At 40.1% G+C, this 22,937-nt stretch overlaps 2 protein-coding genes across 3 annotated transcripts; both read left to right on the top strand.

Moving 5' to 3' along the window:
* The first annotated feature begins 3,113 nt into the window (after nt 1-3,113).
* LOC134875265 (macrophage mannose receptor 1-like) lies at nt 3,114-6,521 on the top strand. Its single transcript, XM_063899765.1, has 5 exons — nt 3,114-3,202; nt 4,380-4,423; nt 4,604-4,975; nt 5,617-6,044; nt 6,420-6,521. Exons 2-5 carry the CDS (start codon nt 4,387-4,389, stop codon nt 6,519-6,521), a joined length of 939 nt encoding a protein of 312 aa, XP_063755835.1. The 5' UTR covers nt 3,114-3,202; nt 4,380-4,386.
* Nucleotides 6,522-8,592: 2,071 nt separating this feature from the next.
* On the top strand, nt 8,593-12,337 carry LOC134875266 (macrophage mannose receptor 1-like). Of its 2 annotated transcripts, XM_063899767.1 has the most exons (6): nt 8,593-8,647; nt 9,500-9,537; nt 9,728-10,099; nt 10,740-11,167; nt 11,555-11,660; nt 11,927-12,337. In XM_063899767.1, exons 2-5 carry the CDS (start codon nt 9,501-9,503, stop codon nt 11,654-11,656), a joined length of 939 nt encoding a protein of 312 aa, XP_063755837.1. In that variant the 5' UTR covers nt 8,593-8,647; nt 9,500; the 3' UTR covers nt 11,657-11,660; nt 11,927-12,337. The 2 variants fall into 2 exon arrangements, with proteins under 2 accessions (XP_063755837.1, XP_063755836.1); XM_063899766.1 differs by having other exon boundaries at nt 11,555-12,337.
* The last annotated feature ends 10,600 nt before the right edge of the window (nt 12,338-22,937 follow it).

The raw sequence follows: 22,937 nt of genomic DNA, 5'->3' as shown, positions 1-22,937 counted from the left end.
ACTGTAGCATATTGCACACCCTTGTTTCCTTTAGTGACGTGAAAAATGCTTTTTAGTATACAGACGGCGTGCAAATCAATGTAGGCCTATAGCAAATTCCTAATAAGGGTGGCTTTTACTTGTCTTGCAACAGGGAGAGGTTATTGTGCGCAAAGTATTTTCCAATTTTAAAAAAAGCACATATCTCAATATTGTGTCTTAATTGACTGTGCCTATATTTGGCAATGGAAATGCTGTTGGAGCAATGAAATCCTCATGCATCTAAATGAATCTTGTGCGTGTATCGGGTTGCTGTAATTTTCTTTTTAAATTGGCAGATCAATTGCAATGAATCAGTCAATATTCCACCTGAGCTCTGGGTTGCAGCCATGGAGACTTTCACTCACTGTAACAATGGTTAAAAATAGTACTGAGGGGGCTGATGCCGTACCATTTTGCTTGGAAAACGCTGCGATATGATGGGAGGCTTTTAACTTTATTGAAAATAGACATATAAAAGCTGCAGCATGGTGTGGGACCTGGGCATGAATTGAATTAGGGGGTTAAAATGCAGGACAGTGTGCATGCTTTGAGAGATGTCTGTGTGAGATAAGACAAAGTGCCTCTGTGCACGTACAGTATGTGTGTGTACGTGTGTGTGAGTGTTTGTGAGGGATGAGATAGTGTTAGTGTGGTGAAGGAACAGGCTTATATCTGTGTGGGGCGTGACCGGCATGGCGAGAGGATCCGACTGTCGCGCCGGCTCCACCGAGGAGGAGGATGAAGAGGAGGAGGAGGAGGGGGAATTTCGCTGGGAATGGTCGTGAATCTTAAAGGCTACATCGCCATCTGGTGTATGGGGAAAAAATAAAACGTCAAATTAGTGTATCAAATGTAACTGTTCAAATTAAAAAGACATACATACAGACACTAATTGCATGATTAACACCTTTAAATGTGATTTTAATTTCCTATCCACCTGTTGAAGGCATTTAAAGACACACACACACACACACACACACACACACACACACAGCATGCCTCCCTCTGAGAGTTTCCATGCCAACGTTGAAAACTGATGATTCAGAGTACACATTATATTCTGATTATGTTGCACTAATAAAACATAAAGATGCTAAAATTGATTTTAAAGACTATAGAAAGCGCTGCCGGTGGAAACATATTCGATCTTCAAATTAATAAGTGAAACATAAAGCTCTGTTTGTTCTTCCTCCTTAAATGCAAATGTTGCAGCTGTTGGTAATATTCCAAGCTGAAGCATCTCTCGTGTGTGTTCATGTTTTTCTGTATCGCTGTTTTTGTTTTGATGTGTTCGAAGTCTGAAAATAAACATATCATTTTTAACAGATTTGTTAAAGTTTTGCTGTTTCATTTCTTTGTCCCTGGTTAACTCATTTAAATACCTCTGTTAAATTATTTTTGGTTTATCCTGTTTGGTTTTGCATGAGCTATTTGCCATTCTATAAAATGCTTTATTTGAAATATTGGGTTCTGTTTAAAAATACCATATACTAATCTTCTTTAGATTCACCTTTGAGATTTAACTGAATATTCATAATGAGAGGTTTCCAAAGCTGGGCTAAACCCAACCAGTCTCTCAAAAAATGTGTAATTGGAGTATTTCTTTCCATTACTTGCTATAGTGGGCTGTTTTAGCCTTATCAACATTATCATGCTATATATAATGTGATATCCACAAGCAAACAATCAATAAAATAAAGTGAAACATTATGTTGAAAAGCAGCAACACATCTTTTCTTTTGTACCGTTGTATAACATTGAATACCCTTTAAAATAGGAGAGCTCTGTCTGCCTAAATAATAGTGCAATGCTACCACCAAAAAAATCAATCAGTCAGTCAGAATAGAGTGGCTGTGGCTCAGGGGATAGATGGACATGTACCAATTGTAAGGCAAGGCAAGTTTATTCAATTATATACAATTCAAAGTGCTTTGCTAAAATGAAAAACGTTAAGAGCATTAACAAACAGTGCAGCAAAATCACATTATAAAATGGCATTTAAAAACACTCATTAAAAAAGGAAAGAGAGTCAAATAAACATAACACACGAGTAGGGTTGGGGGTTCAAACTCCAGCCCCTACAGTCAACTGGTAGAAGTCCCCTTGGGCAACACCCACAACTGTCAGGTTATTATAATGTAATAGAGCAGAGTAATACAGTGACCACTAGGAGGAGCACTTTGTTGAACAGTATGTAAATGACACCCCAATCAGATGCCCACTTCCCCTTAGAGAGCGTTCTGTCCATCTGTTTATTGCCCTTCTGCCTTGAGATGAGGGCGTCACTGGAAACTGTCAGCTTTTACTCACTGGATGAAGGCTTGATATCACCCAGGAGTTAAAGGTCACTGAAATGTACCATCTGCTGGAGCTCAGACATTATAGATCTGTCCAGCCTGTATGATGCATATAAAGTAACAGATCATACTGAACATGCTAATGAAATGCAGTTAGAGGGTCACAATGACTGCCGCTGGTACAGTGATTGTAGGGGTTGTAAACGATTTGTCCCATTTAGTTTGCTTATTAATGGTGTGAATGGCCCTCGAGGAGAAAGTCCCACGCTTCATTTCACCACCTGATAGTGCAGGAAAATTAGAGTGCACGCTCCATTCATGCCACCAATGAGATGAACAAGTTGGTTTTACATAAGTACCTCAGGATTTCCTAAAGCACTTACAGCAACTAAATATGTTTCCCAGTCAAAGAAAAAGGCCAGATGTTGAGTCAACATGCATGGTCTTTTGTTCATTTGTGTTTCCTGTCACACACACACACACACACACACACACGCACACACACACAACACACACACACACAACAGTTTGTTCAGTTGTTTGTTTTTCCGACACTAAACTGTTGATTTGTACTCAAACTTAAACTTTTTTATGATATATGATAACTCTTCTGTAAACGATAACCTGTTGCTTTCATTTCGTTGGCCCTTAATGTCCTGACTGACCGAGTGAAAGGTCACACGCTCAATTATCACCCTCTTGATTTGTTTGGTTCTACCTCCTGTACGCAAACCTCAGGAGAAAATGAATGGCATTAGGTTTGCATCATTTATTTAGAGACAGAGAGGAGCAATTGAATTAAAAGTAAGAGAATATCTACTCAAGGGTTCGGAGGTGTCGGAACAAACCACGGGAACAAGAGCTGAACCTCTCTGAGGTCCAAGGTAGGACTTTTGGTTGTTAGTTTGACAGAAAGTAATATACAGCAGGTTAAAAACACCGTGTGTCATTTCTCCTTGAAAAGGTTAACAGATTGCCTTATTATTCTGTATTAGTTTGCCATTAAAACAGTTGTTTCCGTTGCATCTACTATAACAGTAGAGGATCACTAGATTAGGGTTAGGGTTGGCAAAACAACTATTCTTTTCTATTTTATATAAAAGCTAACGGCATTTTCAATCATAAGCATACAATGGTAATAATCTCAAGGGAGGATAGACAAGATCAATAACTCATTGTGACATTCATCCCCACTCAGTTTGTACAGGGTCTTTCTTAAGTTTCTGCATCAATGGGTGGTTGGATGAATATGTAGATCATTTTTAAATATATCTCTGCCTTTGTTAGTCAAACATATTTCTTACTAATATGAGGGTTTTACTTTTCTCTTCGTATGCATACAGTTTCCCTAAGTTTGTGAATGACTTAATTGCACAAATGTTGTGGGTAATTGGGGAGTCTTTCCCCAAGAACATCTTTTTTAAATTTTAAAATAGACAATTTCAAATATTTTTGGACCTTTATGTTCACTTTAATTGTACAGAAAACTGCAGCCAATAAATATATTCTATTCTAGTCAAGGTGATGCTCAAAAAGGCTTGAGTGCTGCCGTTGGTATGATAGGAAAACCCTGATGTCTTCTGGTAAAAATTGAAAAATATTGCCTCGTTTTAATTGTTATTTCACTTTTAGCTGCTTATACGGTACCAATTCAGGGGGACTGCTTTTTCCCTTGGGTTAGGTGTAGGGCGAACCCTAACCCTAAATTGCATTGTAATACAAGAAGGGAGAGCCTTAAAGACAATTGAGGAATAGTTTGTGTAACATGGATAATATAATGTTTGAATTCATATATTTAGCAAACATATAATGTCGACCTTATTGGTTGTATAATAAAAAATATAAATGAATGATATTCATGAATCTATAATATACCTATGGTTCCACTAAAGAAGGGTGTGAGAGCTATAGCACTGAACACATTTGTTTGGTTGCCTATGTAACTTATGAAAACACATGTTCATTTACGTTAGTTTTCAGATAGTTATTCTAAGCTCATGTTAAGTTACTTTTAGACAAAATATGTTTAATAAAAAATGACAGATTTCTTAATGTTTCTAGTTCCAGGATGAAGAGGACGCTGCTGTTTGTGCTCACTCTCTCAGGTCAGAGTAAGGACTTTGTTAAACTTGTATGTAATGGAGCTTTTGGATCAACATTTTTCTTACAGAATCAAAAGTTTCTCCATGAAAAAGTCATTATATACATTTTGCATTGCTTGAATTTGGTGTGTGGTTATTGTGTTGTGTGCGTGTCAATAACGAAAGTAGTCCTTTCTCCATCAGGGTTGTCCGCTGTGTCTACACACGTCATCAAAGAGTACCACTATGTGAGCGAATTAAAGACCTGGGCTGACGCTCAGAGTTATTGCAGAGAGAACTTCAATGACCTTGCCACCATAAACAATCAAGAGGAAAACGACAAGCTGATGAGTGTGTCTCAGAGCACAGGAAGATACGTATGGATAGGGCTTTATGATAACTTTGAGGCATGGAAGTGGGCACTGGGAGACACAGACTTCAACAATGAGTTCAGTAACTGGGCAACGAAAAATCCAAACGTTAAGCATGCCCCTGAGAGCTGCACTCTGATGGGAAAAACTGGGTTTTGGAATGACATACAATGTCACTATAAGCGTCATGCAGTCTGCTATTATGGTAAGACAGATTTTTACTGAAGTCATCTTAAGATTTATGTCCTTAGATATGGATAACATGAAAACACCGGGCAAGAAAACATTTTAAAAGTTGTAAAATCCGTATATTTGCTGCAGGGCAGAAAGTGGGAACATGTTTTCAGGTAGGCAGGTAAATCAGAGGATGGTGGGTAAAGGGTTACTGCAGCACAGGAGGGGAATGTCTGAATCTGAAATGAAAGGGGATTGAGTGGCAGGTAAAATGTAGAGACGTATGCATTAAGAGTTGGCAGGATTTGTGACAATATAGAACAACAGTTTCCTCCCCAAATGACATGACCAACAACCAAAAAGTACTGTGGTTATATTAAAAACAAAGGGTGTTCTAGATAGAAATGTACTTTGCAGTTTGGTCACCAGTGTCTTTTCTAAATGCCAGTAGGGACTTGTTGAAGTCCCTGAACCGGCAACTTAAGGAAGTATGGACTGGGTCTTAAAGAGGCCCTCCAGAAAGCCACCTGACCCCCACATTGCTCCCAATGCAACTAATACTACGATTGGTTTAATGCAGAGACTATCCAGTGTTTCCCTGTTTGTGCGGTGCTTTGTACATGTGCATGATGAATATTAGGGGATTTCCATGTTGTCTCTGTTTTCTTTCAGAACCAGGTCCTACCAAATATATTTTGGTGGAAACACCCATGAATTGGGACGATGCGAGGACGTTTTGTAGGTCCAAATACACAGACCTCGCCAGTGTGAGGAACATGAATGAGAGTCAACAAATCTCCTCACTGCTGTCTGAAGACACCTGGATTGGTCTCCACAGAAAGACCTGGCCTTACTGGTCTGACAAGAGCCCTAATATCTTCGACAAGTTGACCAATCTAGTGTTCGAATCCAGAACTCAACAATACTGTGCATCAGTCAGTACAACATCAGGGAATTGGCACGATATTGACTGTGAGACAAATCGCCATTTTTTCTGTCAGTCTTTTACACCTCATCAGCACGAAGCAAGGTTCAAGTTGAAGTTCCAGTCTGACGCCGACCTGAATGATCCTGCTGTTCAAAAGCAGATTTTAGAGCAGGTACAGTACGTATGAAATGTAGCCCTATCTCTGGTAAGGACTTTAGCTAGTGTTGTTGAGGTGTAAACTTCCAGAGACGTTAAACTCTCATAGCAGCATCTGAATGCACCTTTCTATTGTAACCTGTAACCCCTCAAATGATGAAGTAAGTTCTTTGGTGCCTTAGTAGTTCCTTGGATATGTGGGAAGTCATGCCATCTATGGTGGTAAGCTAGTTAGCTGCCATGCTAACTTATGGCATTAATTTAAGCATGTTAACATTCTGTTGAATCAATTACTTTTTGAAAGTATTGGTTCTGGTTTTTGGTCAAAAGAAGGAGAAGGTGTTGTAGTGATCTGGTTTTCACTTCTTTTTTTAATTGTCTTTGTTTCCAGCTGCATGCTAAACTGGAGAAACATGGAGTATCAGACTTTGAGCTCCGCTGGACTCAGACGGACGGGGTGACGTTTCACAAGGAAAAAAAGACAAAGGAATAGGAAGGGATTCCCTTTTGTGTTTTATTTGCATCATTATTTTAATTGGTAATTGTTAGAACATCACTTTGCAGAATTAGCATTAAAATGAGCAGCTCGTTAGATTATTTAAGCACAAACAGTGGAAACAGCTAGCATATGCCTGGCAAATTAAACAAACAAATATTGATCTTGTTACATGAATCTCCACAAGAAAGCCAATATTTAGGTTTTTCCTGACTGTCAAACTACAGTATTTCTGTCTCCCAAAAATGTCTCACTTTCTTTTGCCTTTTCCAGGGTTGGATATCTGATCGGTTACTGTGCAGAGGATATCGTGGTGTTCTTAGATAGATTTAGACTCATAAAACTGCAGCTGTAACACAATGTTATGACTCCCATTACACATGGGAGTCAGCAGTGATAAATGGCTTTCGTCTGTCGATTTGTTTGGTAGCATGCTGTGTAGCTGCAGTACATCATATATCATGTGTTTTTGTTCTGGCGTTACCTAACATTTATAACAACAATTAAATAGAGATTTGTATTACTGTTAATGTTTGTTCTGCAGGATTTTAAAATGCAAAGGTCTCTTTTTTTCATTTAGAGCATGAAGTTAGGTTTGAAATCAGTTGGACACTTTTTATTTATTTCATATGTATAAGCATGATGGGTAATCACTTGTGTGTGCAATGCATTTCTCACAGTGTAGTTTACCTTTTCTAGCAAAGGTCTGTTCTTTTGTGTGATACTTTATTAAATTTGAACATTAAAAAATACGTTTGATTTGTATTGAAATACACACACACACACACACACACACACACACACACACACACACACACACACACACACACACACACACACACACACACACACACACACACACACACACACACACACACAGGGGGTTGATTTAAATTGCCATTTTGGCACGGTGAGGATCCACTATAATCATCACTTCTGAGGAGTTCCTGTATGTTTGATTGAGCTGCCTGAGTAGTCTACCAGAAAAAGATAGATATTAGATTTGGCCTGCAACAGAAGAATATGTAATAAACACCATCAAATAATCACCAGATAAATCCCTCGTTATTCATTGACCATGCAACATAAAGACATTGATAGAAGATCTAAAGGTTCAGGTAAAAAGCAGGTACAAAACGTACAGTATAAAGTAAAGCAACAGAGGTCGAGCCTTGAGTCAGCAAGTTAACAAAGAACAGCAAACATATATATGATAAAGTAAATAAAACATCCTATAATACAACCTTTGCAGCTTTGAAAAAGTCCTTGAGCGCAGTATGTGTTGTGATGACTTGTCAGCTGTTGCTGGTGGGGGGGCATGAGCTTTCTCTACAGAGAGCACACTGGTATAAAACAGACAGAATGAAGCTGTTAGAACCAAAATAAATTGTGTTTTTATAAAAGTTGAGTTGAATAGAGTTGGTGTATTGGGCAGAAATGTAAATACCTGGCATCAAATGTTTGGTGCATCACCTGAATTCATTCATTGACAGCCACATTTCTTACAGTAGGGCAGATCTGAGACCTCTGAATATACATACATATTTACAATGGTATTTACTTTCTTTAATTTGCCAGTGCAGAACACTTTCAGTGCATTTTGATGATAATATTTGTACTTGAGTAAGCAGGAACTGTACTCGTAACATAGTGTTTCTAAACTGTGGTATTACTACTTTAACTTCGGTTAAATATGTGGTTACTACAGTACATCACAGTAGCCGTTGGTAATCAAAATCCAATAGGATCAAACATACTGATACACCATAGAGCGGGCCATTCTGCTGCATAAACACTACTTTAAATTAAACGGTCTGCTTTTTAATCAGACTTACAGATATGATAACTCTTCTGTACCCTGAAACCTGCTGCTTTCCTGTCGTTGGCCCTTAATGTCCTAAATGACCGAGTGAAAGGTCACACGCTCAATTACACCATCTTGATTTGTTTGTTTCTACCTCCTCTATGCTAACGTCAGGAGCAAATTATTGGCTTTGGGTTTGCATAATTACTTTAGATACAGAAGGTAGAAATTAAATCAAAGCAATTGAGCATCACCCAAAGGTTTCAGATGTGTCGGACCAAACTGCGGGAACAAGAGCTGAACCTTTCTGAGGTCCAAGGTAGGACTTTTGGTTGTTGATTTTATTAAAAGTAATATCTAGCCAGTTAAAAACACCTCACAACTTGAGTCTACAATTATTTTAAATGAAAGATGGTTCAACTTCATGACTACAGAAGGCAGAGGCTATACTTACTGTAGGATGTTTACAGTTTCCCTAAGTTTGAGAAAGACCTGGGTGTTAGTATCTGGTGGGGGTTCAGAGGTCTTCCTAAATACATTTGAAACACTTCTCATATTAAAATATGTCATTCCTCATTATTTCAACAATAACCATATCTGTGTCCAAAAAGGAAAGATTATTAGGACCATCGTTTTCTGTGAGGTGCTGAAGAATTCGTAGTTCCTCACTTGGTATGGTATCTAAAAACCTGATGTCTTATTGAAAAATGGACAGATGGCCTCATTTCTTTTCTTAGTTTGTCATTAAAAACTACATGTTTTACTCTTACAGAAGAGGTCCACTGACGGTTAGGGTCAGCAAAATAATACCAGAGTGAACGCATTAAAGAAAATTGACAAATTATGGGTGTAATAGTGATAACCTAGTGTTGAATACCTTTAGCATGAATGTGACGTTGACCTTTTGGTTCATTAACTGATTTAAATACAACATTTATATTTTTGCAAAATATATTTACGATAAACTCTGCCTTACAGGTTTATTTTGTGACTACGAAACCATATCATGTATGGAAGATTTCATGTCTATGTATTTTTGCAACTTTTGCTATCAAGCCTAAATAAAAAATAACTAACAAAATGTGGCTCAACATTTATCCCAGGTACATGTTAAGTTACTTTAACGCAAACACATTTGAATAAACTCCTTTCTGAATGTTTCTATTTCCAGGATGAAGAGGACGCTGCTGTTAGTGCTCACTCTCTCAGGTCAGAGAAAGGATTTAGTAAGAAAGTTGTATGTAAGGGTGGGGGGTAGACACACATATTTACAACATATACAATAAAGCGTAGTGCAAATCACCTGCAACTATTGCATGACCAATGAAACATGGCTTGTATTCAGTGAATATTATTGTGTTGTGTGCGTGAAAATGAAAAGTAGTCCTTTCTCCATCAGGGTTGTCCGCTGTGTCTACACACGTCATCAAAGAGTACCACTATGTGGGCGAATTTAAGACCTGGGCTGACGCTCAGAGTTATTGCAGAGAGAACTTCAATGACCTTGCCACCATAAACAATCAAGAGGAAAACGACAAGCTGATGAGTGTGTCTCAGAGCAGAGGAAGATACGTATGGATAGGGCTTTATGATAACTTTGAGGCGTGGAAGTGGGCACTGGGAGACACAGACTTCAACAATGAGTTCAGTAACTGGGCAACAAATAATCCAAACGTTAAGCATGCCCCTGAGAGCTGCACTCTGATGGAAAAAACTGGGTTTTGGAATGACGTACAATGTTTGCATCAGCGTCATGCAGTCTGCTATTATGGTAAGACAGATTTTTACTGAAGTCATCTTAAGATTTAGGTCCTTAGATATGGATAACATGAAAACACCGGGCAAGAAAACATTTAAAAGTTGTAAAATCCGTATATTTGCTGCAGGGCAGAAAGTGGGAACATGTTTTCAGGTAGGCAGGTAAATCAGAGGATGGTGGGTAAAGGGTTACTGCAGCACAGGAGGGGAATGTCTGAATCTGAAATGAAAGGGGATTGAGTGGCAGGTAAAATGTAGAGACGTATGCATTAAGAGTTGGCAGGATTTGTGACAATATAGAACAACAGTTTCCTCCCCAAATGACATGACCAACAACCAAAAAGTACTGTGGTTATATTTAAAAAAAAGGGTGTTCTAGATAGAAATGTACTTTGCAGTTTGGTCACCAGTGTCTTTTCTAAATGCCAGTAGGGACTTGTTGAAGTCCCTGAACCGGCAACTTAAGGAAGTATGGACTGGGTCTTAAAGAGGCCCTCCAGAAAGCCACCTGACCCCCACATTGCTCCCAATGCAACTAATACTACGATTGGTTTAATGCAGAGACTATCCAGTGTTTCCCTGTTTGTTCGGTGCTTTGTACATGTGCATGATGAATATTAGGGGATTTCCATGTTGTCTCTGTTTTCTTTCAGAACCAGGTCCTACCAAATATATTTTGGTGGAAACACCCATGAATTGGGACGATGCGAGGACGTTTTGTAGGTCCAAATACACAGACCTCGCCAGTGTGAGGAACATGAATGAGAGTCAACAAATCTCCTCACTGCTGTCTGAAGACACCTGGATTGGTCTCCACAGAAAGACCTGGCCTTACTGGTCTGACAAGAGCCCTAATATCTTCGACAAGTTGACCAATCTAGTGTACGAATCCAGAACTCAACAATACTGTGCATCAGTCAGTACAACATCAGGGAATTGGCACGATATTGACTGTGAGACAAATCGCCATTCTTTCTGTCAGTCTTTTACACCTCATCAGCACGAAGCAAGGTTCAAGTTGAAGTTCCAGTCTGACGCCGACCTGAATGATCCTGCTGTTCAAAAGCAGATTTTAGAGCAGGTACAGTACGTTTGAAATGTAGCCCTATCTCTGGTAAGGACTTTAGCTAGTGTTGTTGAGGTGTAAACTTCCAGAGAGTCGTTAAACTCTCATAGCAGCATCTGAATGCACCTTTTTATTGTAACCTGTAACCCCTCAAATGATGAAGTAAGTAGGTTCCTTGGATTTGTGGTAAGCTATACAGTCTATGGTGGTAAGCTAGTTAGCTGGCTATGCTAACTTCAGGCATTTACTAGAGCATGTTAACACGGATCAATGACTTTGAAGTTTACTGTCTTTTGATATGTTATAGGTTCTGGAAGTTGAAGTAGAGCAAAGGTAGATGTGTTTTAAAACGTTGTAGTGACGTGACTTTCAATTTTAGTTTGAACTTGTGTTTGTTTCCAGCTGCATGCTAAACTGGAGAAACATGGAGTATCAGACTTTAAGCTCCGCTGGACTCAGACGGACGGGGTGACATTTCACAAGGAAAAAAAGGCAAAGGAATAGGAAGGTATTCCCTTTTGTGTTTTAGTAGAAAAGATTGTGTGTCAAAAACATTTCAAGCTAAACTCTAATTTTACATATTGGGAAAACGAATATCAGCTTTCGTGCTGATTGTTGGAACATCAATAACACACTTCAGTCAGAATTAGATGCTCATCGAAGCACAGACAGATAGCATCGACCTGGCAATAATCTCCATAAGAGAGCTGATGTTATTTTTACTATAACTCTTTCTGTCCACCACATTTGTTATTTTGTTTTGCCTTCTTGAAGGGTCCGACGGCTGAGGATATTGTGGTCTTCTGACAAATGAACCCTCATCTCGCTGCAACTGTAACACAATGTTATGACTTTCATTATTTTCTAATCCATCAGAAGTGATGAATGTGTTTGGTAGCTTTGCTGTTTAGCTAATGCACATCATGTTACAAGATGTTTCCATTACTTAAAATGGTCGTTCTGCAGGATTTGAATATGATGTTATTGCAGAGCATGAACTTAGTTTGGAAATTTGTTAATTTTTCCATATTTAATTCTTATCCTGAGTGCTTGCTGCTTGATATTTAGCAATCTCTTTGCGGCTTTGAATTATGTGTTTTTGTTTATGATTAGTATTAGAGATAATCACTTCATTAGCATTTCATTTTCCACAATGTATTTAACCTTTTGTAGCAAAGCTCTATTCTGTTGTGTGGTACTCTATTAAATTTGGAACATTAAAACAAGTTTTCACCTTATTATCACACACACACACACACACACACACACACACACACACACACACACACACACACACACACACACACACACACACACACACACACACACACACACACACACACACACACACACAGCAGCAGCAATAATCTCTTTGTGTCAAAATTGTTTCCTTTTGTTAAACTGAAAAACTCTTGCAGACAGCTTGTGTTTCTCATTACCAGCACTATCTCTTTGTGTGTGTGTGTATGTTTTATGATAATTCACTAGCGCATGTGTTTGCAGATTCCAGTGCAGTCACAATGTATTCAAAATGGCGCTTGTCTTCACCTGCTGCCGCACCTACAAGCACAGACACATACTCACACAGGCAGACTTACAGAGAGAAATAAAAGAGTAGCAGTGCGATCGTAATTCAACCATGCTATCAGCTGGTGCGAGACCATCTCTGGCAACACCCTAAATGAGTTCTCGTGTCCCCAACAGCGAGATGGAGCACTGCTGATAAAGCACAGCCGCAGGCCTCGGCTTTCTAGTTTACGCTTCCACTAAATCACTGTGTGTCCCCTGCGCTACTGTCATTCGATAGGAGGATGAACTGGAAACAGAGAAGGCAATAACACGGGTGAAGCCTTTTCTAACGGTGTGTGTGTGTGTGTGTGTGTGTGTGTGTGTGTGTGTGTGTGTGTGTGTGTGTGTGTGCGTGTGCGTGTGCGTGTGCGCGTGTGTGTGTGCGTGTGCGTGTGTGTGTTTGGCTAGGTGATTGGTGAGCTGCACAAAATGACCTGAAATGGTGATACAAAGAAAGAAACAAGTACACTAAAAGTGTGTGTGTGTGTGTGTGTGTGTGTGTGTGTGTGTGTGTGTGTGTGTGTGTGTGTGTGTGTGTGTGTGTGTGTGTGTGTGTGTGTGTGTGTGTTGGGGTTTAGCATGTTCTAGTAATTTAGGAGCTGTACAAATGAATGATTTTAATATTCGCAATGGAAAGACGTAAAAGATGTCTCTTGTAGGTTGCCTTATGTCGAAATACTAATGAAAGTGAATAAAAATAGTGTGTCCCGTGTGCCCCGTGATTTGGACCTGCTCCAAAATGTAATAAGTTATTCTGGGCCCTACTTTAATACATGGTATATGTGCGTCTTGCTACGAGTAAGGACATATTATGGTAACATTATGGGGATAAAACTTACATTAGGGGACAAAAAAAAGTGGTTAACGTTAGCTAAGTCTTTTAAAGTTAATGCTACGTCCTGCTGGGAGAAAAACAAGTGTGTGTGGGTGTGTGTGTGTGTGTGTGGGTGTGTGTGTGTGGGTGCATGTGTGTACCTTTACTCCAACAATAATTGCGTGACTGGCTTCCTCTCCTTTACTGTTCTTTGAAGCAATGTTTTACGGCCATTTGAAAGCGGTTATAAAACCCCAGTCCTATTTCCACAATGGGACTACTCCCATAATGCCTTATGGTGGGGGGAAAGGAGTCCTCTTTAATTTGTTTAATGCCATAACTCAGTATCCTCTCTCTTTTCACATGCTGTTGAAACAACAGAACAGGTTTCTCTCACTTCCAATAAATAATCGAATAAAAGGCCTTTAATGGGACCAGTAATGTATTCCAGTTGACACGAGCTCAATCACCATTACATATAAGCTGTTTTCCAGCCCCCTCTCTCTGTTTCATCTGTGTCCCATAATGTGTGTTTGATGACAGTGTTTAATTGTCTTTCAGAGAGGCTATTTTCATTTTCAGTCGTCGCTGTTGAGGCCAATTATCCCTTTAATTGAATACTGGCTCAGTACACATGATGGTTACTGACTTGAGTTAATAAGGAGAAAATTGGAAAGCAACTTGACCAGAAGTTAATTGGCAGACATTGCCATCAGCTTAAGTAAAAGTGAAGGCACAGGGGCGGCCATATCACCGTTAGCTCGTTAGCTGGATTTGTTTTTTTGGTAGCATGTAAACTCGTTAGGACTTTCTTCAAAACTGTAGGCTGACACAGAATGAGAAATTGTGATTAAGGTTAGACATTGTCCCTGAATTGTTGAGGCTATGCATTGACCACGCATGGTATGGTAAGACATTGACCCCGAAGGGTTATGATTGGGCACTAAGGTTAGGAATTAACCCTCAAATAGTTAATGTTGAGCTCTGACCTTGAGTGTTTCAGGTAAGGGGTTAGGGTATGGTTTGGGTTGAAGTTTGGATTTGAGGGTTAGGGTTGGATTGTACTGGCCTACCAGTCTGTGTGTGTGTGTGTGTGTGTGTGTGTGTGTGTGTGTGTGTGTGTGTGTGTGTGTGTGTGTGTGTGTGTGTGTGTGTGTGTGTGTGTGTGTGTGTGTAGTTTTCATGTTAGTGGAGTTAGAGTTGATTGCACCAGTCCCTGAGTATAAGTTGGCCTGTAGTTCTGAAGTGATGCCTTTGCCTTATGGGTACGATGTGTGTCTGAAAGACTTCAGTGGGGGGTTAGGGTTAGTCTAACCTCAACCCCGATCAAGCAAGAGTTTTTACCAAGTGCCCAAGTAGAAGGTTTACATCCAGTCACGACCGGTCAATTATCAAAAGAGCAAAACAAAAAAGAATCAATCGCCTGCCAACTGTCAAAAGGATCTATTGAGTGACATTCAAATGAACACTGATTAAGCCTCATATACTATCTCTGCCTTTGTCAGACACAATTCTGCTCCCATGCGCACTTTCTTTGGCGCCTATTCAGGTGCTGCTGGGTTCATTACCAAACATTAGCTGCACTGCAATTAAGCCTCATTTCACCGCATTTCACACAACCATATCTGATGAGTGCTCTGTGGAGCTGTGACTCCACGCAGCCTCGACACTTCAGAAGGTACTCTGTCATCATTTTGTAAAAGTCAAACCGCAACCTCCTTTTGATGGAGCGTATGTGGTTAACAATCTGCCTCAGTGTCGACTTTCACTCGAGACGACGGAAGGAGCATGGGGAAGGGATTTGATTCATCTGTGTTTATTTTTTATACTTTTTTATTTAAAAGCTGGTCAGGAAATGCGTAGTACAGTTTGACTCAGATGGAGGATATTTAAATGTAGAAAGAGAACTTCCTGCAAGGATTATAAAATACTGAATGTCGGCACCAATGCAAATACATGATTGTGACTTGTATTCCCTTATCAGTATGTTTGTTGTAGTTTGGATTTATTTGGAGAACTGTAACACCACCTGTGTTTTCTGTTGCTGGAGTCTTAGTGTGTTTTCCTGTTGAGCTCCACAGCATGAATAAACAGGCCGTTATTTACAGAGGGAATATTTGCTTTAGATACTTTCCAAGTTATCCAGCCTTTCGTTTTATAGCCACGGAGTCGGTGTTCATGTAGTTTGTTCTCTTCATTTCCAGTTAATGCTCATTTTAACTTCTTCTTGGTACTTAATTGGTACTACTACTTAATTGAATGACCTGTGTTCCACTACTGGAGTCAGATTATATAACACTAAAGGTGTAGTTTTAGAAAAATATATTTCCTTTTTTCAGTTCTTTGTGTTCTTCCTACTTCAGGCACTGCAGGCTGAAAGATGAACTACAGTTTAGGGAAGTCCTTCTCTTCCCTCTCCTTAGACACTAAAATACTGCTTCAAACGAACCTTTGGGAGGGTTTAAAGACACAGAGGAACAGAAAGAAAGGCAGGAGATTCAAGCTGGAAGGAGATAGGCTTGTACACGTACAGTGGGGCAAAAAAGTATTTAGTCAGCCACCAATTGTGCAAGTTCTCCCATTTAAAAAGATGAGAGAGGCCTGTAATTTTTATCATAGGTATACCTCAACTATGAGAGACAGAATGAGAAAATAAATCCAGGAAATCACATTGTTGGATTTTTAATGAATTAATTTTCAAATGATTGTGGAAAATAAGTATTTGGTCAATAACAAAAGTTCATCTCAATACTTTGTTATATACCCTTTGTTGGCAATGACAGAGGTCAAACGTTTTCTGTAAGTCTTCACAAGGTTTTCACACACTGTTGCTGGTATTTTGGCCCATTCCTCCATGCAGATCTCCTCTAAAGCAGTGATGTTTTGGGGCTGTCGCTGAGCAACACAGACTTTCAACCACCTCCAAAGACTTTCTATGGGGTTGAGATCTGGAGACTGGCTAGGCCACTCCAGGACCTTGAAATGCTTCTTACGTAGCCACTCCTTCGTTGCCCTGGCGGTGTGTTTGGGATCATTGTCATGCTGAAAGACCCAGCCATGCTTCATCTTCAGTGCCCTTGCTGATGGAAGGAGGTTTTCACTCAAAATCTCACGATACATGGCCCCATTCATTCTTTCCTTTACACGGATCAGTCGTCCTGGTCCCTTTGCAGAAAAACAGCCCCAAAGCATGATGTTTCCACCCCCATGCTTCACAGTAGGTATGGTGTTCTTTGGAAGCAACTCTGCATTCTTTCTCCTCCAAACACGACGAGTTGAGTTTTTACCAAAAAGTTCTATTTTGGTTTCATCTGACCATATGACATTCTCCCAATCCTCTTCTGGATCATCCAAATGCCCTCTAGCAAACTTCAGACGGGCCTGGACATGTACTGGCTTAAGCAGGGGGACACGTCTGGAACTGCAGGATTTAAGTCCCTGGCGGCGTAGTGTGTTACTGATGGTAGCCTCTGTTACTTCGGTCCCAGCTCTCTGCAGGTCATTCACTAGGTCCCCCCGTGTGGTTCTGGGATTTTTGCTCACCGTTCTTGTGATCATTTTGACCCCACGGGGTGAGATCTTGCGTGGAGCCCCAGATCGAGGGAGACTAGCAGTGGTCTTGTATGTCTTCCATTTTCTTATAATTGCTCCCACAGTTGATTTTTTCAAACCAAGCTGCTTACCTATTGCAGATTCAGTTTTCCCAGCCTGGTGCAGGTCTACAATTTTGTCTCTGGTCTCCTTTGACAGCTCTTTGGTCTTGGCCATAGTGGAGTTTGGAGTATGACTGTTTGAGGTTGTGGACAGGTGTCCTTTATACTGATAACGAGTTCAAAAAGGTGCCATTAATACAGGTAACGAGTGGAGGACAGAGGAGCCTCTTAAAGAAGAAGTTACAGGTCTGTGAGAGCCAGAAATCTTGCTTGTTTGTAGGTGACCAAATACTTATTTTACCGAGGAATTTACAAATTAATTCATTAAAAATCCTACAATGTGATTTCCTGGATTTTTTTTCTCATTCTGTCTCTCATAGTTGAGGTATACCTATGATAAAAATTACAGGCCTCTCTCATCTTTTTAAATGGGAGAACTTGCACAATTGGTGGCTGACTAAATACTTTTTTGCCCCACTGTATGTGCAAGTGTGTTTCCCAGGATCCCTGTGACAGCAGTGGTTCAATCATGACATGCACACAGCCCCAGTCTTCCCACTGTTCACAAAACCATTGTTGTTAATAAGTAATGGCTCCAGCTGGAGTCCCAGCGCTGTTACCTTTTTGATGCCAAATATAGAGACAGCGTGCATAAAAGCTGAAAGAAGAGGTTATTACACAACCGCTGAACCTCCGTCTCTGGACATCCTCCACCAGCGTACAATTTGCACTGTTGGACGACTGTTTTGATCCTACATTAAACAACTAGTTATGATTTGGCTAGTTAGGGGAGTAGCTGCCTCCAGTGGGCTATACCCTCCTCTTTCTACAGTCCAGCTTTTTATCACCAAATTGCGTATGAATAATAAAAGGCTATGTATTTTATCATTACTCATTTTTATGCTTTTTGTGTATCATTGCACACTTGCACAATACTAGAGGCTCAGAATAAGTGCAACATAAGTCAAAGGATGTGGTATAAAGATTACAAAAGTCTGCATTTGGAGGAGGGAGGCATTAAAAATAAAGGACTTAAAATTCAGCTTTTGTAAGTCGGGGTCTTCATTTTTATTCTTCTGAGCGGAAGACTTCTTTCCAGATGTACTGGGCTTCTTTATTCACTCTGTCTTGCCACAAACTATTTTACTTGAACATAAATAATACTGGACATCATTTCCATCAAGGCAGGCACATCGTTTAAGTACATGTCAAGCCGGCTGCAGTTTATACATGGTTTATGTGGAGTATATACCAGAAGATGAAACTGTTATTTTTTGAAAACTGAGCTTTGTCATTAATCGCTGAGTTAGTGGCAATAACACACACACCCCTGCAGGTATAATGGTAATGGTTTGTAGGAGCACAAAAAGAATCATGCTAACTGCACCTTGTTATGAAATGTAGGGCTTTCATATCACCACTCTTCCCACTGCCACAGTTACTGCAATGCTAATGAAGGGAACACTCAGTGAACATCAGGATCATTAAACTGTGTGTGTGTAGAAGGAGGAATACACGCAGTCTGGTGATGATGATGATGATGATCATGAGGATGATGAGGATGATGATGTTGTATTGATATTTAGTTTATGTGAAAGCTCAATGCAAAAAACAACAACTATGAAAGTAAAGTCATGTATTTGCTCAGCTTAGTCCACCAGGGATGGTAAATGTGTCGCTATTCCCCCTAATGAGAACACACTGGCAATAATGTTAAAGCCTGGAGCTGAAAGAGGGAAAGTGTGTCGATGTGTGTGTGTGTGTGTGTGTGTGTGTGTGTGTGTGTGTCTACCATTTTGTTTGTATGAATGTGTTCCTGTGTGCGTGTGCTGATTGTAACTGGGTTTCTTGGCGCCTTGAAGATTGGAAACCAGGCCTGTGTGGGGAGCATATTAGAAAACCTTTTCCTAGAGATGTTTCTCATTTTCAGTCAGGGCTTGTGCTCAGGTCTTATAGAGAGAAAGAGTTAAGAGACAAAAAGGAAGAGAGTCGGAGTTAGGATGGTAGAAGCACCCCACATATTCTGGGATAACTCTCCAACTTGGTATTTTGCAGCAAACACAACAGAAATGGCAATAACAGGTACTTCATGAGTGACGGACAGAGAGTGACACACACACACACACACACACACACACACACACACACACACACACACACACACACACACACACACACACACACACACACACACACACACACTAAAGTTTGCTGACAGTATCAGTACCGCAGTTATTCATCAAAGCCTCTCCTCCCTTTTTTCTCTCCCCTCATCTTCTATGCACCTCGGTCTCTCTTCCTCATCCATGACAGTGCAGAAAGTGTAAAATGGTGAATGGGATTACATCATGTGAAACTTTGTAACGTGCATTTGTTATGATTTCATTACCTATATGATCAAACACTCAGCCGAACAAAGTTGTGGCTTATATTACTTACAAGTCCATCAGCAAGAAGGCCAGCCAGTTGCCTGTCTTGCAGCTTTTCATTTTGCAAAGCGCTTGCTAACAACTCAAAGCTAATCCAAGAGGTACTCTTGTCCAACGGCCTCTTACTCAGACCAGAAAACCTCCTACTCCCAGTGTTCGAAATCTCCTGTGCTAGCAATGTAATCTACGACAATCCCCCGACTAATGAAAAGAACTGAGATTTTTTAGGAAACTGGCAATTTTGAAAAAATGATCGGAAATACAAAAAAGTTGAAATAATGAAAAAAAATCCGAAATGATAAAAAAAAGGGAGAATTTTTAGGAAAAAGGGAACATTTTGAAATACAATCGGACATTCTCTAAAAAAAGTCCAGACATTTTTTCAAAAGTCCGATATTTTAGGAAAAAGTGATCATTTTGAAGAAATAGTCGGAAATACCAAAAAGTCGCAGAATCAGAAGTTTGAAAATGAAATAGAAAGGAAAAGTCTTTAGGAGTTTTGTGTCAATGCGGCCGGAAGAGTAGCATATCAAAATGTGTGGCGGAAGAAGGAGAATACGATGTATGTGGAAGTAAATCGAATTCTAGAGTTTTTGTGGCTTCGCCTGTCACACAGAAATATCATTATCCAAACTCTTTATGTTCAAAGTATCAATCTTACTTCAGCCCTTTGAACATTGCCCAAGATAATTCAAAGAAATCCAAAGCTTGACAGGACTGCCGTGCCTACTTGACTTTAATAAAGGCTTAATAGAGGATTGGGGGCTGGAAGAGACAGAGATGAATGTAAAAGTGTATGCTAAAGAGGGATTCAAGCACTCAAGGGAGGCCTCAAGGGGCTTTCCCGACAGCGAGTTTAATTTCACAATCATTTGATTCACCAGAATTCACTCAACTACTTAGTGCGAAATGATCATCCGCAACAATTTGAAGCGGGTGTTGAGGGACTGATATGATCAAATGGATCCATGGGGGCTAATCTTACCTGAGAAATAGAGGCAGGAATAGTTTTATCTGACACTGTGCAGAGATGGAGGTGACTTTTACCTCTGCAATATGTGGACATGCATGCTAACACGGTCACGCACATGCATGAGAATGTCACTGCACCTCTGCCAACAGCGGTTCCTTGCTGTTAGGTAACAGAGGGGTTTGCACCCTCAGCATTGGGCACCTGTACAAGTCCCTGTAGGAAGAGAGGGAAGCTAAGAAAAGACTCTGACGTCAAATCAGTTGCTGTTTACCTCCCTTTCTCCCCTGCTCACACACTTTCTATAGCTCTCCGTCTTTACCCTCCTTATGTCCCTCCTAGGACAATCCTTCAACCTGATGCCAACACTTAAATCAGGACCACTCAAGGAAATAAGCTGCTGCCTTTTCCCACTGCAGGGTGCAAAACACCTGTTTGAGAACGTCCATATTCCTTTATACCAAAATGTATTATGTGAATCCATATGGAAATATTAGCACATACTGTGATCGACTAGCTGGTAGCAGATGGATTCATGGGTCGAAGAAACATAGGACGTAAACTCAGGAAGCACTGTTTTAGTTCCCATTGCTACTGTCAGTCACCATTGGTATCTTCCTAATCCGAGGTCAGGTCAAAAAATCCGCTTTTTAAGGCAATTGATCTTGCTTGCATATTCTCGAGATCATTTTCCTTAACTTCTTCAACTTTATACAAACAAGTTTATCCATGGAGCTTTCATAGCCACTCAAGTTTTTGGACCCTAGGATAGGTGTCAAGCTTTCCCTACTTTTTCCCTTTCAGGCCTGTTTCATACAACAGTAGATAGTCCGACAGAGGCCCTCTGTGGTTCTCCAGGTAGACATGTTTGTGTAAATGATTTTGTGATTCTGTGCCTCCTCATTCAACTTACATTACTGTCTCATCAAGATTAAACCTCTTTTTGCAGTTTACACCCCTCACCTGCAGTATTGCACAGTGCAGACAGGAGAGAGGTGAATTGCTTTGGTCCCGTGAGATCGGCCATGAAATTGAATTGCGCCGCCAAGGACGAAAGGGCCAAATATCCATGAATGAAAGTAGATGATGTCAGCAGCTCTGTGGTGGAGCACAATTTTCGGATGGCAGTTTTCATAAGCGTGCGCACGTGTGAGTTTGTGTGACATTGCGAAGGTGCCAACACGCTGAGTTGAACGGGTTCAGTTTGGCATCAAGGGGACTCGGTTATGGACTGAAACATGTTTCTGGACTTGTGGAGAGCTAAGAGTGTTGTCCTTCTTCTGTCAGACCCCAGTGCTCCATTATTCAGATTTCTCTGTGAAATTTCTCTCAACTCATTTCACCCGGGATTCTCTTTCATCTTCATTTGCATGACTCAACCATAAATATTCTTCTGTCCAGCGCCCACACACACACACACACACACAAGCATAAAGTGTAATTAAACTGCACCAGGGGCAGTTTGGGGGTTAGCAGTGAGAGGACTGGAGGCGAGGAAAAAGTGAGCGATAAAGCCACTTCAAAGCTGCTGCAGACTCGCTCCTTCCCCTGCAGCTTCAGATGGATTAAGGCCACTTCAGGCCGGTTTGTACACCATCAGCTCTCCTTCAGTTTGATGCGTAGCGCTCTTCAAGAAATATGAAGACAAGAGCTCCAAAATCTCAATGCCCTATGGAATAATAGGTCTCACGTCAAGTCATTGAAGAAATATTATACACTGATTAGTTCAATTTGAGGGTCATTTGTCATTTAAGTTGCTCAATTTAGTTTTCCTCAACCAAATCTTGCAAATAACCAAAGGAATTGTTGTTAATGGGAACAACTGATCAAGAGCTACAAGCTATGATATTGAAATATACAATTGAATCAGTAACATGCAATGCAACACAGAAACAAAATACATATCTTTTGAACTAATGAATGTCAAAATATCGAGACACTCTCAAAATAATGTCTTGGAATGAAAGGTTTATTGTTATTTTGAGAGTTTTGAGATACTGAGGCAATATTTGAACATACCTAAGTCATTATTGATGTTTAGTTTCTCATTATTTTAAGCTTTTATTTTATAATTTCAAGAAAGTTTGTGGTTATAATGATGAAGGGCTAGGTATGTTGGTGGAAATTGGCTTTCATCACAGGAATGAGGTTTTGTGTGTGTTTGTGAATTGGGTGATTTTGTGATGCATGTGACCATCGTTTAAGTAAAGGTTAATTAACAATCCTCCAGACTGACAACAATATCAAATCTGTATAACTGTATTGTATTTGCACCAAAAAAATTAACCTCTAAAGGAAGTTTTACTACAGATAACAGATGAGACCCACTATAGGTGCAAAGGCAAAGTCA

Source organism: Eleginops maclovinus, chromosome 13, assembly GCF_036324505.1.
Source record: "Eleginops maclovinus isolate JMC-PN-2008 ecotype Puerto Natales chromosome 13, JC_Emac_rtc_rv5, whole genome shotgun sequence".
Lineage (NCBI taxonomy): Eukaryota > Metazoa > Chordata > Actinopteri > Perciformes > Eleginopidae > Eleginops > Eleginops maclovinus.
The sequence above is the reverse complement of the archived record's forward strand: the minus strand, read 5'-3'. Positions and strand labels throughout refer to the sequence as shown.

Coding starts and splice junctions, on each gene's coding strand:
- LOC134875265 (XM_063899765.1), top strand. CDS start 4,387: ATGAAGAGGACGCTGCTGTTTGTGCTCACTCTCTCAG. Junction 4,424..4,603: donor GTTTGTGCTCACTCTCTCAG/GTCAGAGTAAGG, acceptor TTTCTCCATCAG/GGTTGTCCGCTGTGTCTACA. Junction 4,976..5,616: donor TCATGCAGTCTGCTATTATG/GTAAGACAGATT, acceptor GTTTTCTTTCAG/AACCAGGTCCTACCAAATAT.
- LOC134875266 (XM_063899767.1), top strand. CDS start 9,501: ATGAAGAGGACGCTGCTGTTAGTGCTCACTCTCTCAG. Junction 9,538..9,727: donor GTTAGTGCTCACTCTCTCAG/GTCAGAGAAAGG, acceptor TTTCTCCATCAG/GGTTGTCCGCTGTGTCTACA. Junction 11,168..11,554: donor AAAAGCAGATTTTAGAGCAG/GTACAGTACGTT, acceptor GTTTGTTTCCAG/CTGCATGCTAAACTGGAGAA.